This window comes from Suricata suricatta, chromosome 2 (assembly GCF_006229205.1).
Source record: "Suricata suricatta isolate VVHF042 chromosome 2, meerkat_22Aug2017_6uvM2_HiC, whole genome shotgun sequence".
NCBI lineage: Eukaryota > Metazoa > Chordata > Mammalia > Carnivora > Herpestidae > Suricata > Suricata suricatta.
In genome coordinates this window covers 101263011-101276345 of record NC_043701.1, presented here as the reverse complement: position 1 = coordinate 101276345, position 13335 = coordinate 101263011, and the positions used below count along the sequence as shown (strand labels likewise).

General features: G+C 56.5%; 1 protein-coding gene across 3 annotated transcripts in view; it reads right to left on the bottom strand.

Moving 5' to 3' along the window:
- Positions 1–12992, bottom strand: part of TNS3 (tensin 3) — a 152685-nt gene extending 139693 nt beyond the window's left edge. The window contains exons 1-3 of one of the 3 annotated variants that reach the window (XM_029930773.1): positions 12839–12992; positions 8044–8152; positions 1464–1501 (exon numbers count right to left, since the gene is read on the bottom strand). In XM_029930773.1, the coding sequence (XP_029786633.1) occupies positions 1464–1501; positions 8044–8152; positions 12839–12916 (225 nt within the window). In that variant the 5' untranslated portion in view covers positions 12917–12992. Of the gene's footprint in view, positions 1–1463; positions 1502–8043; positions 8153–8381; positions 8479–12838 lie in introns of those variants that run through there. The other 2 variants (XM_029930765.1, XM_029930782.1) reach the window with 2 other exon arrangements.
- Positions 12993–13335: the final 343 nt, after the last annotated feature.

The window sequence follows — 13335 nt, the reverse complement described above, 5'->3', positions numbered from 1 at the left end:
GTTCTCTCCTGCCTTTCAAAGCTGGGTTATCAGAAGAAACCGAATTCGGATACATTTCCCCGACCCTGATCTACTGAGAGACACAGCCTATCTACCTCTCAGCTCATGCCAATTACTGGGGCTAGAAATGCCATAATCGGTAAGAGCTAAGATTTCTGGAATAGTCTTTGAGCCAAAGAATTCAATCCCATGAGTAGCCGACACTGAGCCCCTTCAAGAAGTGGTGCCAAGAGGAGTAGTGAGGCTCAATTCTTCACAGCCAGGCAGGTGTGGCCGGCCCAGGATTCTGTCACATGGGGGCGCACACAGGCACACACACGCCCACACACAGGCACACCCACATGCAGGCACACACACATGCAGGCACACACACCCCCACACACAGGCACACACAGGCACACACACGCCCACACAGGCACACACACGCCCACACACAGGCACACACAGGCACACACATGCACACACACGCACACACACAGGCGCACACAAAGGATGACACAGGACAGGCAGCATGGCTCTTCAAATGCACATCACGTAACAGCTCCGAGCAGTGGGGAAAACGGTTTCAGAGAGGACAGGGTAGCGGCTTGGTGGCTGGGTGACCCTCATCATTCCTCATGCGCTCCAAATCCCCCGTCATGAAAAGTTTAAAAAATAAAGTCATTTACTCTCTTCCTCGGAAAAGAAAACACAGGGCGACACTAGCCTGTAGGTTTTTTACCTGTGTGAATGCTGTGTGTGTGCATGTGAGGGCACGCGTCAGTGTGAAGAGTGAATGTGACCTGTATGAATCGTGTATGTACACACATGTGTGTTCCCACAAGGGTGTGAAGTGTGTGTGTGCGCATGTGTGCTCGTGTGGCGAGCTGGGTGGAGGGACTCAGCATCCGGGCCCCACGCATAGAACTGGGCCCGAGAAGCCCACCTCCAGCACCCAGTCCGGCCGGGAGCCGGCACCAGCTGGAAATTCTCAGCAACAGCTAACCCAGGAGGGACCCAGCAGCCACAGAACCCCAAGGCTCTCTAAACCCCCATCTCCCAGGGCCCGCAGCTCCGGGGCCCACAGGACCTGGGAGGGGCTCCCACAAGCCAAGGCTGGCCAGCCAGAGCCTGTGCCCTAAACCCTATCCCTACCCCCACCAAGCCCCCAAAAAGAGGCATGATGTAATCCAGAGAAAGAAGGGGTGGCCCGCTGGCGGGAGGGCTGTGCTGCAGCCAGGCCCAATTACTCCATTCTCTTCTGAAACAAAATTCTTAAGCTTTACTTTCTATAATTAAGAACACCAAGCCCACAGCTCCAAGGCTTCCTCCGGAGACGAAAAGTATACGTGCTATCTAAGCATCTATCGGCCTTTTCCCAAGGGTGTCACACCTGTGGCCGCAGGCCAAGGCGTCTGCCTTCTGCGCCCGCCCGCCATCGGGCAAAGGCCAACCTCGGGGGAAGGAGCGCGGCCGGCACTTACCTTGGCTTCACATTTCTTGTGGCATGGGTACTTGCAGGCTGCAAGAGAAAGACAAAGAAGACGTGTGTGTGGAGCGGGCTCTGTGCCAATAGGTCCCGCACCCGCGAACCCGCTGGATCCTTGGGGATAGGGGCCGAGTGGGGTCCACCCCTGCCCTGAGGCTCCAAGCTTCAGCCCAGAGTGCAGCGCACATGGTGTGCAAGCACCCAGCCGGCACCCAGCTGCAGGCAGCACTCCTGATCCCGGAGGACACCCGCTGTCAATCAGAGGCCTCCTGGGTGGGCGCACGCAGATGCCAGCTTCTCCCAGCGGAGGGAGGGAAGGGAAACTAGAACCTTCCCCTGCTCCGGAGCCAGAGCTGGCGCTTCTCACTTAGTGAGTCAGCCGAGCACCCCACTCCCCGAGCTTCCAAGTCAGAATAAATCGCCGTCTGAATTCCCGCGGGGAAACCTTTCCGCCAGGGCCATTGTGTGAGCGGAAAGACTTGTGTCAGTCGGGGGGCCCCGGGGACGCAGACACAGAGCCAGAACCAATGGGGATGTCATAGGCCACTCTCTGGAGGTGGCGGCCAGGCTGATGGCAGGGGAGGGTCAGCGGCTCCCAGGAGCCTCGGGCACAGGGGCCCGGCCCCGGCCAGCACCGGATGCCGGGCAGAAACTGCGGGATAGGGAACCCCATCTCGGGTTCTGTGGGGCAGCTGTGGGATGGGGAGGGACCTAATCGACCACACTGCCCTGGGCAGGGCCGGTGACCTTGCTTGGGGCCTCTGTTCCCTCTCCTGGGGTGACTGCGATGCACAGGGAACCCATTCAAAAGAGCGCTTTGAGACGACAAACACAATGTCAGTGTACACAAGTGTGCAGGGTCCTGAGAGAATCAGGCCTCGGGGTCAGGAGGCGGGTCCCAAATCCAGCTCAGCGTGTGGAAGCCCAGACAATACATTTGCGCGCTCGCATACACACACACACACACACACACACACACACCATCCCTCTCCGGCTCAGAAACACAGAACTCACTCGGATCCCTGCAGGACTAACTGAGTACACAGTAACAAGACCAAGGAACCTGGCCGCTGGCTGGCGGTTACAGCCGGGACCGAACAGCCAGGATCATTATCTTCACGAGATCGCTCTACTGAGTGGTCTTTCTCTGCCTCTCAGATTATCCGCAGAAACAAATATTTACTCTCGGCGTCCTAATTGATGCAAAGGGGCGCTGAGGGATTTCCTGATTGGAATAGATGGCCCTCTGGAAGCAAAGGGGCCTTCAGGCCAGATAAGAAAGGCAGACAGAAACATGGCCAGGACCAAGGGGGAGCAGGGGGTTTCGAGGGAGAGGGGATGTCCGGCAGAGGCTCTGGCCCCACACACACCGAGCGGGTGGGCGGCTCGCAGCCTGGGACTAGAACACGAGTCCCGTGCTGGTCAGACTTCCAAGATGGCCCGAGGGCCCCGTGTGCCCCCGCAGAGAGGCTCACATCGGGGAACTGAGGCCTTGTACCAACAGCCGCACCACCTCGCCAGCCGCGTGAGGGAGCTGGCCAGAAGGGCCCCAGGTCGAGCTGCGGACTCCCAAACCCCAGTCCCGCACACTCGGGGAGAAAGGAGCTGCCCCCACCCCCAGGCTCGGTACTGGCTTCCGGAGGATTCTGTCACTCAGCATCGGTTAATGACACCACCGGCCAACTCAACCCAGAAAGGGCTCCAGTCAGCAGCTGGGTGACGAGGGCATGACACATTCATGGTGAACAGCCAGCCGACTCAGCCACGCAAGAGCCAGAGCCATGACAGTCACAAAGGTTGACCGATCGCAGGGACATGGAACAAATCACCGGAGCCCTGAAGTAAGGTGCACCATTGCTTCTAGAACACGCTCGGGTCAGCTCCGAAGTTTTACGGATGGCCCCTGGGTATCTTCAGGTGCACCTGAGGCCTCACTGCGTCCACCCCATCCCCGACCTTCACGGACACCACCTCCACGTGCGACCTTGGCCCCGAGCCACTGTCTCTGCCTGGAACTCCCACGTGCCCTTCCATGCCCAGCCGGCTTGCTCCTTTCTCCCAGATTTTCTCTAAGGCAGCTGCCATCTGCTCCTGGAAACCCTCCGTCACCTCTCCTAGGCTGGGCCAAAGGCCTCTGTGTGTACCAGAAGCCCCCAGCCTGCCTTCCTCTCCCACTGCCCCCACTGTTCAGCAATCGACAGTGATCTCTGCCCCCGTCTCCCTCCTCCAGACCGAGCTCATCCAGGACGGTATCCTAGGTTGGACGTCACCACCCTCCCGTAACAGCAGCAGGGACACGAGCAACGGCAGCTCATGCCCACTGCACGGCCACCGCACGCTGGGTCACCGTGGTGCCACCTTCCATGGCACAGGCTGGCTGGGCTGTCTCCGCAGGCCATGAAGGAGCCATAGACCCTCTGCATGTTTCCCATGTGTTTCTCTTCACGAGACCTCAGGTCCCTCCTGCTCTCAGTCTGCTTTTAGAAGTCCGTGCCCGGCAGTGCTGCAAACAGCAGGCCCTCCCCACTGACCACCAGGGATAGGGGAAGCCGTGGAAAGCCCCAGAAAGTCCTCTACGAAATGCAGCTCCCACGCACACACCCCAAAGGACAAGAGGAACGCGTTTACTTCTCAGAAGCCAGCACGGCAGCTCACGCACTGTCGCTATGTGTCCCCGGCTTTCCCGACGTGTAATTGAACAAAATCGTATATGTTTAAAGTGTACGTAACAGCTCAATGCCTTGACACGGGTCTGCAGTGTGAGGCATTTACCACAATCATATTAATTTTCACGTCCGGTGCACTGCGTATGTGTGTGTGAATGCTTAAGATCTATTCTTGAAGCAGCCGCCTGGGTGGCTTAGTCAGTTAAGCGTCCGACTTCAGCTCAGGTCATGATCTCATGGTTCGTGGGTTCGAGTCCCGAGTTGGGCTCTGTGCTGACAGCTCAGGGCCTAGAGCCTGCTTTGGATTCTGTGTCTCCCCCTCTCTCTCTGCCCCTCCCCCACTTGTGCTCTATCTCTGTCTCTGTCTCTGTCTCTCTCTCTCTCTCAAAAATAAACATTAAAAAAGAAAGCCAGACAGTGAGTGGAGCTCAATGCTGTGGGGCGAGCAGGGGCCGCAGTCAGCACAGCCCCGTGTGGAAGAGGGTGGAGGGTCTGTGTAGGGCCTGCGCCTTCCTCGGTCTCCGTGGCCCGGAGGACAGACAGGCATCCAGTCTGCCACAGCGTCCCTCCACCCTGGGGGCGTGCGTGCCACATACCGGGGCTCCCTATCCAGAGATGGGGTCCGCAGAGCCTGGGGTGCGAATCCCAGCCCGGCCACAGCATTGTGTGGTCCCAGAATGGCTGCTCCTCCAGACGTCGGCGGAGCTTCAGGGGTCCAGGGGCAGCACCTTCGGTACAGCACACTTCCTAGCAAGAGATGGGCCCTCGCCTCTCTCAGCCTCGAGTTCATCAGCCTCCCCGTGTTCCTGGGAACAGGCTAGGGTGACAGGTTGGAGGGGATGGGCAACCCCAGCACATGGCTCTCTAGGTTGAACTGATGGTCCCATCTGCCCCTGTGTCCTGGGATTGTAACATTGTTATCAGGCACAGCGCAGGCTCTGACCGCATACACCAGCAATCGGACACTTACCCCAAACCTTCGTCCACAATCACTTAGCACACTAGGGACTGGGATGGCTTCACACACAGGACTCCCCAGTCTGACTGCGAGCCCATCACAGGGAGGACTCCCCCCTCAGACTGTGAGCCCCTCACACACAAAAGACTTCCCCCTAAGACTGTGTCCCCTCCAAAGACAGGACTCCGCCATCGAACTGTGAGTCCACACACACGGCACAGTTTTCTCACCCTGTCACTCTAGCAGGTGCTTCATATATGTGTCGCTTACTGAAGGGGCTAAGTCACCATCGAATCCTCCTGACAAAATCCCCTCACTCGGCTTCCCTCTGGCCTCCCTGTTGCTCCCGCTCTCGACCCTCATCTCCTCAGGTTCCTCCCCAGAGTGCTCCTCTCCACAGCCTTCCTTCATTCTGTCACTTTTCCATCCCAGTCTGTCCTCCTCCATCCACTATGAGGCCCAGACAAAGCCTTTCCAGCAGACCACTGTCCCTGGCCCGACCCCACGTCCTCCTGGGTCCGTCTTCTCTGCGGGGCGACATACCGGAGCTCACAGCCATCGGGCCCACTCAAAACCACAACACCGAGGGCACCCGCACCCGCGCCTCCCACGGGCGGAGCTCACATGTGACCAGACTGGGTGTGTGAGAGCAGTACTGCTGGAGACTGAACCCACAAACTTCCCAAGGGGACTTGGCGGGGCGGCGGGAACAGGGTGCCACACGGGAGTGCACGGCGGGGCTCTGGGCAGCATGAGATGAGCCACGGCCGGACACAGAGCCCCCCGCCACCCTCACTGCCACCTCTGCCTGTCTCTGAGAAGTTCCAGAAACAGAGAGAAGAGAGCCCCTGTGCGCAAGCGGAACCGCTTCTTGAAAATGAAGCTTTTTCAGGTCACATAGGGGGCCCAGCTGGGTGAATGCCTGACTCTTGATTTCGCCTCAGGTCATGATCTCACAGCTCGAGGGTCCAACCCCGGGCAGCACACCCCGCAGTGCAGCACAGGGCCTGCCTGAGATTCTCTCCCTCCGTCCCTCCCCGTTCACCCTCGCTCTCTTCTCTCAAAACCAATAAATAAACTTTTTTTAAAAACTAAGCATTTTCTTCTCATCTAGCCCCATATGAAATACATGGTAAATCAAGAGGTTAAAATATGAAGATAAGGGATTTGAAAATCAAGAATGAGCCAGAAAAGGAACAATAAAAATATGAGCCTGAGCCACAGAACACACTCCAACCCTTCTCCACCATCACCACCACCACGATCTCCATCACCACGATCACCATCATCACCAACATCACCAACGCCATCACCACCAGCACCACCAGCACTGTCAGTAACACCGCTGGACACGTTCCTGAGCTGGTCAAGAGCCCTGTGTCCCACGTGTACGTATCTGTTCCCCAGGTTCTCTCTACAGGAAAACCCAAGCACAGACAGGCAGAGCGGGAATCTCCGCCATCCCATGCTCCCCTCCAGCACACCCACGGCTTCTCCGGAAAATGAGGCAAAGAAAGGGCCTTCCTTCACAACCGCACGGAGCCCGCACGCGTGCCTGCTCAGGGGACACACGGGACGGGCGGGCCTTACCGTCTGCAGGCGCCACGCACACAGGGGCTCAACACACAAACACACGTGACGAGTATGGATCACAGGACAGAAAACGACTCATGGTCTCTTTTCGCAGTCTCTAGTTTACTGAGAAAAGGAGGAGGCCATAGAGATAAACGACATGTTGGCAGCTGCACCAAACAGAACCACAGATGGGCCACGATTTCCCCTGAGCTGCCAATCACTCACCCTACCGGGCCCATCCACATCCACAGTAACCCTAAAGGGCTACCGACATCAACTCTGGGAGCAGCATGCCCATATCCTGCCTGCCCTCAGGTCCACAGGTATGTCCATGGGGCAGGGGGAAGGCCAGGTCCTCAGAATGCTGAAAATACTGCAACTCTCCTATTTTTACCACAATGAGATTGGTCTTTTCCACAGCCCTTTATGCCCTGCCAACGTCAACGTCACAACCATGTTGGGAGCCATCGGAGTGATCCCTGAACACAACAGTATCAAATCCTGCAATGCAAGACCTCTCTGGCCCAGGAGTACAGCTCACGGGGGCCGGGGCCGGGTGAAGGTGCCCCCCCCCCCGGGCTCTGTCACACAGGCCACTTCTGGTGAAGGGAGAGGGCCACATGTCAGGAAAGAAGAGGCCTCGAGGTATAGACCCTGAAACAGATGCTGGAGGCTGGGTAGGGAGGGTGCTGCTGGCAGCCGTGAGGCTGATGTCTCTGGGAGCATCACCAGCAAGGACTGTGAGGAAGGTCGCCTCCTCACCCCACGGCAGTCTGACCATCCTCCCCCACCCTGTGACACGGACCCACGACCCCCAGCACAGACTCCCGGGCTCAAGAGAAAGAAGATGCGTTGTTGTCACAGACTGATGACTGCGCAAACACGAGAAACAGCATGTATTGACTGCCTGGCGCTTAAGCATCAGCCAGCGAAGCCGGCGGCGTTGTCTCCCCCCACCCCCCCAGCCTGACAGCCGGCTGATGGCCCCGCTCACTGAGCCTGACCCCAAGGTGCAGAGCACTCATTTACAAACTCTGCTAAGGGGTCCGAGCCCACGACTGAACCACCAGCACCATGGACACCATAGGCCGGACAGAGGGCACTCACACCCGTGCTGTCACTGTCCCCAGGCCCACACCAGTAGCTTCGCTCCTTCTGGAAGAGTTTCCTCCCGAGCACCAAACTGTGTAAATACAGTGGGTCCCTGCCCAGCACGGCTCGGGGAGGGGGTAAACACAGCCCAGGAAGGGGAATTCCATGATTTCACTTTAGGAAACTCCCGAAAGAAGGTTGTCATTTTGGGTTTTAATGTTTGTTTGTTTGTTTGCTAGCTACGTTTCGGTTTCATAGCAAGAGAATGAGAAACACAGACTCACCTCGGCATGAGATCCCTTGGCCGTCAATAACCTGCTTGCAAACCCTGCAGACCTTGGGTTTTTTGAAGACCGTGCTCTTAAAGCTGTGCAGACTCGGCAATTCTTCGGGCTGAAGAAGCAAAAGGAGACACCATCAGCTCCACAGTTCCTAGTTGCTCGTTCTTTTCTCTTCCGGGAAACAAGGCATCTGAGCGGAGTATGGGAAGAGCTAAACCAGAACTTGACCCGATACGCAGAGAACAAGAAGCCACCAGCCGGCGCTGGGATTCCCCGGGGGAGCCTCGGATACCCCATTAGCATTCTGGATGCCCGAGCCCTGGACGGAAGCGCACACCCACCTGCTCCCACATCTCCCCGTCAATGGGCGATGACAGTCAGGAGCACGGCGCTGGTCAACGCTGCTCATGCGATCGTGCATTAGCTCCCATGCTGCGGGCGTACGGCCACCTACTTCCCTGACAAGCTAACCCAGAGGCATTCCCAAAACCTCAATGCTGGCTCTTCTAGAAGAAATACTCAGCCAGCAGCACCACTGTGTTCAGAGGACGCCAGGTGACTGATATTCCTGGCCCCTGGCTCCTCTGAGTGAATGTGCAGGTCTGCGGAAGGAGAAGTGGTCATGAAGACAAGTGCGTTAGGATATGTGGTTCCTCCCTAAACGTGGCACGGCACAGAAGCCACTGTGCACTCTGGTCATGGGAGCAAACGAACCCCTCACTCACCTACCCAGCCCGCTTTGGTAAGGTCAAGGCTCACGGACGCATCTGACAATCTCACAAAACTTCAACGTGCCTTAGAAACCAAACACCAATCTTTCTAGCCAATAAGTGATAAGTGGCAATGCATCCCTCCCAGTAACTGACACCCACGTGCATCCACGTAGGCCCCACAGACCACCAGACTCCCTGGGAGATGAAGTGTTATGAAGAATGTAACACCAACGAAACAAGTAAGGTTGCTTATAAATGTTTTCAGATCTAAGCCAGTTCTGTGAATCATCACTGCCCCTCTTGTAAACACTAGGCAGAAATAAGTGCATATGCCCACAGAAGTCTTGTGCAAGAATGGTCAGAGGTGCCTGACGTATTAGCGCCCCAGGAGCGCCTGGGGGACTCAGTTGGTTGTGTCCCTACTTCGGCTCAGGTCATAATCTCATGATTCGTGAGTTCAAGCCCTGTGACAGTCTCTGTGCTGATGGCTCAGAGCCTGGAGCCTGCTTTGGAGTCTGGGTGTGTGTGTCTCTCTCTCTGTCCCTTCCCCTGAACACTCTGTCTCTCTCTTTCTCTCTCAAAAATAAATAAAGATTTTAAAAACCTTAAAGAGTGCCCCAAACATGAAGTAAACCAAATGTCCATCAAAAGGAGAAGGAGCAGAGAAAGCATGATATATTCCTACCACGGAACACGGTTCAAGTACACACCACAGCTTGCTACTCATACATGTGACATTATGCATCCTGGGTGGGCATCGAAGGCATTACTGTGCTAAACAAAAACCCTTCAACACAAAAGCACACAGCGATGCCTATTTATAGGACATTCATGCACAGGTGAACCAATCTCTCCAGTTCCTCAGGGGCAGGGGAAAAAGGGGCCTGAGTTCCGTGACTGCCCCAGATTCCTGCACTAAGCAAAGCCCCAGGACGCAGGGAACATCCACAAAACAGAGCTGCGTGGACCACCTAAGACGTGCAGAGGGGCCTCGGGATGCCAGCCACGTCCCGATGAGCACGCACGTGCAGCTTGTGTGAGCATGATAGTACGAACTGCCCAATACAACGCGCAGAGAGAAGAGACCCCTATGTAAACAGATAGCGAGAGCATCAGTGAGCGGTGGGAAAGTTCAAGCCTAACACAGGGGCATGGGTTCTCTGTAAAGGAAGGAAATAATGGCTAAAACGCTTCCAAATTCTGAGCAAAACTCTAAACCCGTAGACTGAAGAAACTAACAAATCCCAACGACAAGAAATATGTCACCAGGGTCCCTGGGGGGCTCAGGCAATTAAGCATCCCACGTCGGCTCACATCATGATCACATGGTTCATGGGTTCGAGCCCCACGTCGGGCTCTGTGCTGACAGCTCGGAGCAGGGAGCCTGCTTGGGATTCTCTCTCTCCCCTCTCTGCCCTTCCCCTGCTTGCTGTCTCTCTCTCAAAATAAAAAAACAAAACTTAAAAAACAAAAAAAGGAAACCACTCTGCCTAAACCCCACCCACACCAGTTAACACAGATAATCTGGAGGTTGAGACCAGAATACAATGTTTTTCAAAACTCACCCCATGATTCCAGTTTGCACAATGGACTGTACTCTAGTAAAGGTCCATCCTCCATCCACATAGGGCACTGTTGGTATGTGCTTCTTCACATGCTCATTACAGGCGTTTTAAGAGACTCAACTTTTTTTTAAATATTCGTTTATTTTTGAGAGAGAAAGAGAGAGTGCACACGCACTGGGGAGAGGCAGAGAATCCAATGCAGGCTCCATGCTGACAGCACAGAGCCCAACTTGGGGCTCAAATTCACAACCCGCGAGTTGGTGACCAGAGCCAAAGTCAGAGGCTTAACCGACTGAGCCCCCAGGCACCCCAAGAGACTCAACTTTTTGATAGCAGAGCTCCGGAGCTCAGGGTCCCCAGAAGGCGGACGCCGGAGCCCCATGGACAAGCTCAGGGCATTGGCAGGGTCTCTGGATGCCGTAACCATGACCACCACCATCCCACAAACAGGGAGAGGATGCAAAATCAAAACCACACAGCCGGAGGAAAGGTTCGTGGGCTCAGGCCCTGTCTCCACCCGTCTCGTGCTCAGACAGAGCAGACATTCAAGCATCTAAAAATACAGTCCTCTGAGGCAATGGCCCGGTTGGCACAGACTTCCCCCATCGTGGTTCACTTATTTGGTAATATGCCTTCCCCACACCCCCATGTTCCATCACAACATCCCAGAGGCAGGACACAGGGCTCTCATCCATTTGTCTCTGAGCCCCTGCACAGTCCCTGGCACAAGGGTGAAGCTCTGGACCCTCAATTAACTTTTGTTAGTAGAATGAATTGGCCCCAGTTCCCGGGCCAGTGGAGGAGACTGTGACCTTGTATTCCTTACAAATACCTTTATCCAACCCGGAAAAAAGAGGCACTGTGCTCCTGCGGTTTTCTGGCCTTGCTGGGCCGCTGCTCGAAGCCTGGAGGGGGAAGGAAACAGCGGAGGGGCTGTTGGGAAGTTGATGCCCCCTTCAGTGCCCGCGTCCCTGAGGACGCCGCTCCAGATAGTGTAATAACATCTGCTCACGCTTCATCTGTACAGAACATCTCCATTGTGAAATGAGCGAGACAGGATTAGACCGCCTTTGTTTTCACCTGATACTTTGCTTTCATTTCTCCAGGGGAAGGGAGGGGGAGCAGGGGTGGGGGTTCGGGGGGGAGGGGCGGCTTCCATGCTGGGGCATTAAGCAAGATCCCTTCGGGACTCTAAATTGCGTGTAATTGTTAGGAGGAGACAGTTGGAAGGGCAGCAAGCAGGGCTGCCTGGTACACGAGGACTCCCCGAGGGGTACCCAGTAATTAGTGCCGGGCTTGATTGTGAAGTCTCTTTTTAGAAAGAAAAATCTCTGCAAAACTGGGCAAGGAAAAGGCTCACGTGAACTCGGAGGGGGAACCCTCTGCTCTGCTCTAGGGAAACGAGAAACTGCACAGACGTCTCTCTACGTTCTGGGAGCTAATGTTACAGTAGTGAAACTGTGACCCTCGCAAAGGCTGAGTCAGCACACCCTGAGCTCTTCCCCTCTTGCGAAAGAGGGTCTCGGGGTGAGTTCTGGTACTTGGCATTCTGGCCAGCAGAAAATAAAAATCAACTTGACCCTGAAGTTCAAGGGCCGTAAAACCTTTCTGTGTTTAGGGACACAGTAGCCCCTAAACTGGCCCACTGAGATTTCCACCCCGTGGCAGCCATAGAACACAGGCGTCCAGACAGATGCCCTCCGCACACCGCACACCACACACAGTCCGCAAGCTTCCCGACTGCTAAACTGAAAATCGCAATGTAGGGCAACCCAAAGTGAAGAGAAGGGGCTGACATTTTGGCTTCTCGTTTCTCAGAACCTCAGGAAAGTTTCCAGGGGGAAAAAGAATGCCAAGAAATGCCTGACTTTTAGACTCAAAGAAAGGGCTGCTCAGCCCTCTGGGGCATCTGCTAGGTTCAATGCCAACACTGCAGAAACCTTGCACTATCACCAACATCAACACAGGGCCAGCGGCCCCCTCCCTTTGAAAGAAACCTGGGGTGCGCCTCGGGCCTGCCTCACAGCCAGTGTCCTGCTTCCATTCCGGAAAAGGAGCCCACGGACACGGAGGCATGCTCAAGAAGCACTTGGATTGAAGTTAACCCTGAACTGCCTCCCACTCCACATGGGCTCACCAGGACCCCCGCCTCCCGCCAGGCAAAGGACAGCTTCCCAGCTGGGCCTCCCTCCCCTGCGCAAGCACACCAGGTACTCACGCGCCTGCACAGAGAAACACGCGGGAAGGTGCACAGTCGTGCACAGACAAGGGCACACGAGCACACACGGGCGAGCGCAGGCAAGAGTGCACAGACACACCGGGCACACGGACACGCTTCTGCGCGCGCCCACGTGGGAGGACCAGCACCAAAGCGCTCCTCTCAGCAAACACGAGTGCGCGCGCTCCCTAGCTCCCAGCACAGGCTCTCCCCCGCCTCTCTGAGCCCAAGCCCTCCCTTCCCCCTCTCCAAGAGCCCCGCGCTGCAGTGGCCCTCTGCCCTGCGCCCCAGCACCCACTCACCTGGAGCTGGTGCCGGCGCACCCGGCCCCCGCGCGCACACCCTCCAGGCGGCCCCGAGGTCAGGGCGCGCAGCCGCATGGCCGCCCTGGCGCCCGCAGAGAGCCCAGCCTAGCCCCCCTCTCCTGCGCCGGTGCCGGGCTGGAATGCCTCCGGGGGCCCCTGCGCCTGCAAGTCCTAGAAGTTGGACTCCGGCGTCCCGGAAGGACGCAGCCGGCACCTCCGCGTCCACTCTATCCTCAGCAGTCAGAAGCCTGGAACAAAAGCCAGGCGAGCAAGCGCATGGCCCCCGGGGCGCCCCTCCATCTGACACGAATTAGCCCTCCCTCCCCCGCCCCAGACCGCAGCTCCAGAGAGCAGGCAAAAGGCTTCTCAGCCAAAAGAAGGCAAAGTGGAGAAGTAACGCCTCCTGGGGCAGGGCTGGGGGGCAAACCTTCTACTGCCACCAGACTTGATTACCCCGCCTTTGGCTGGGGGTCAGCTGCACTAGGATTTCAGAC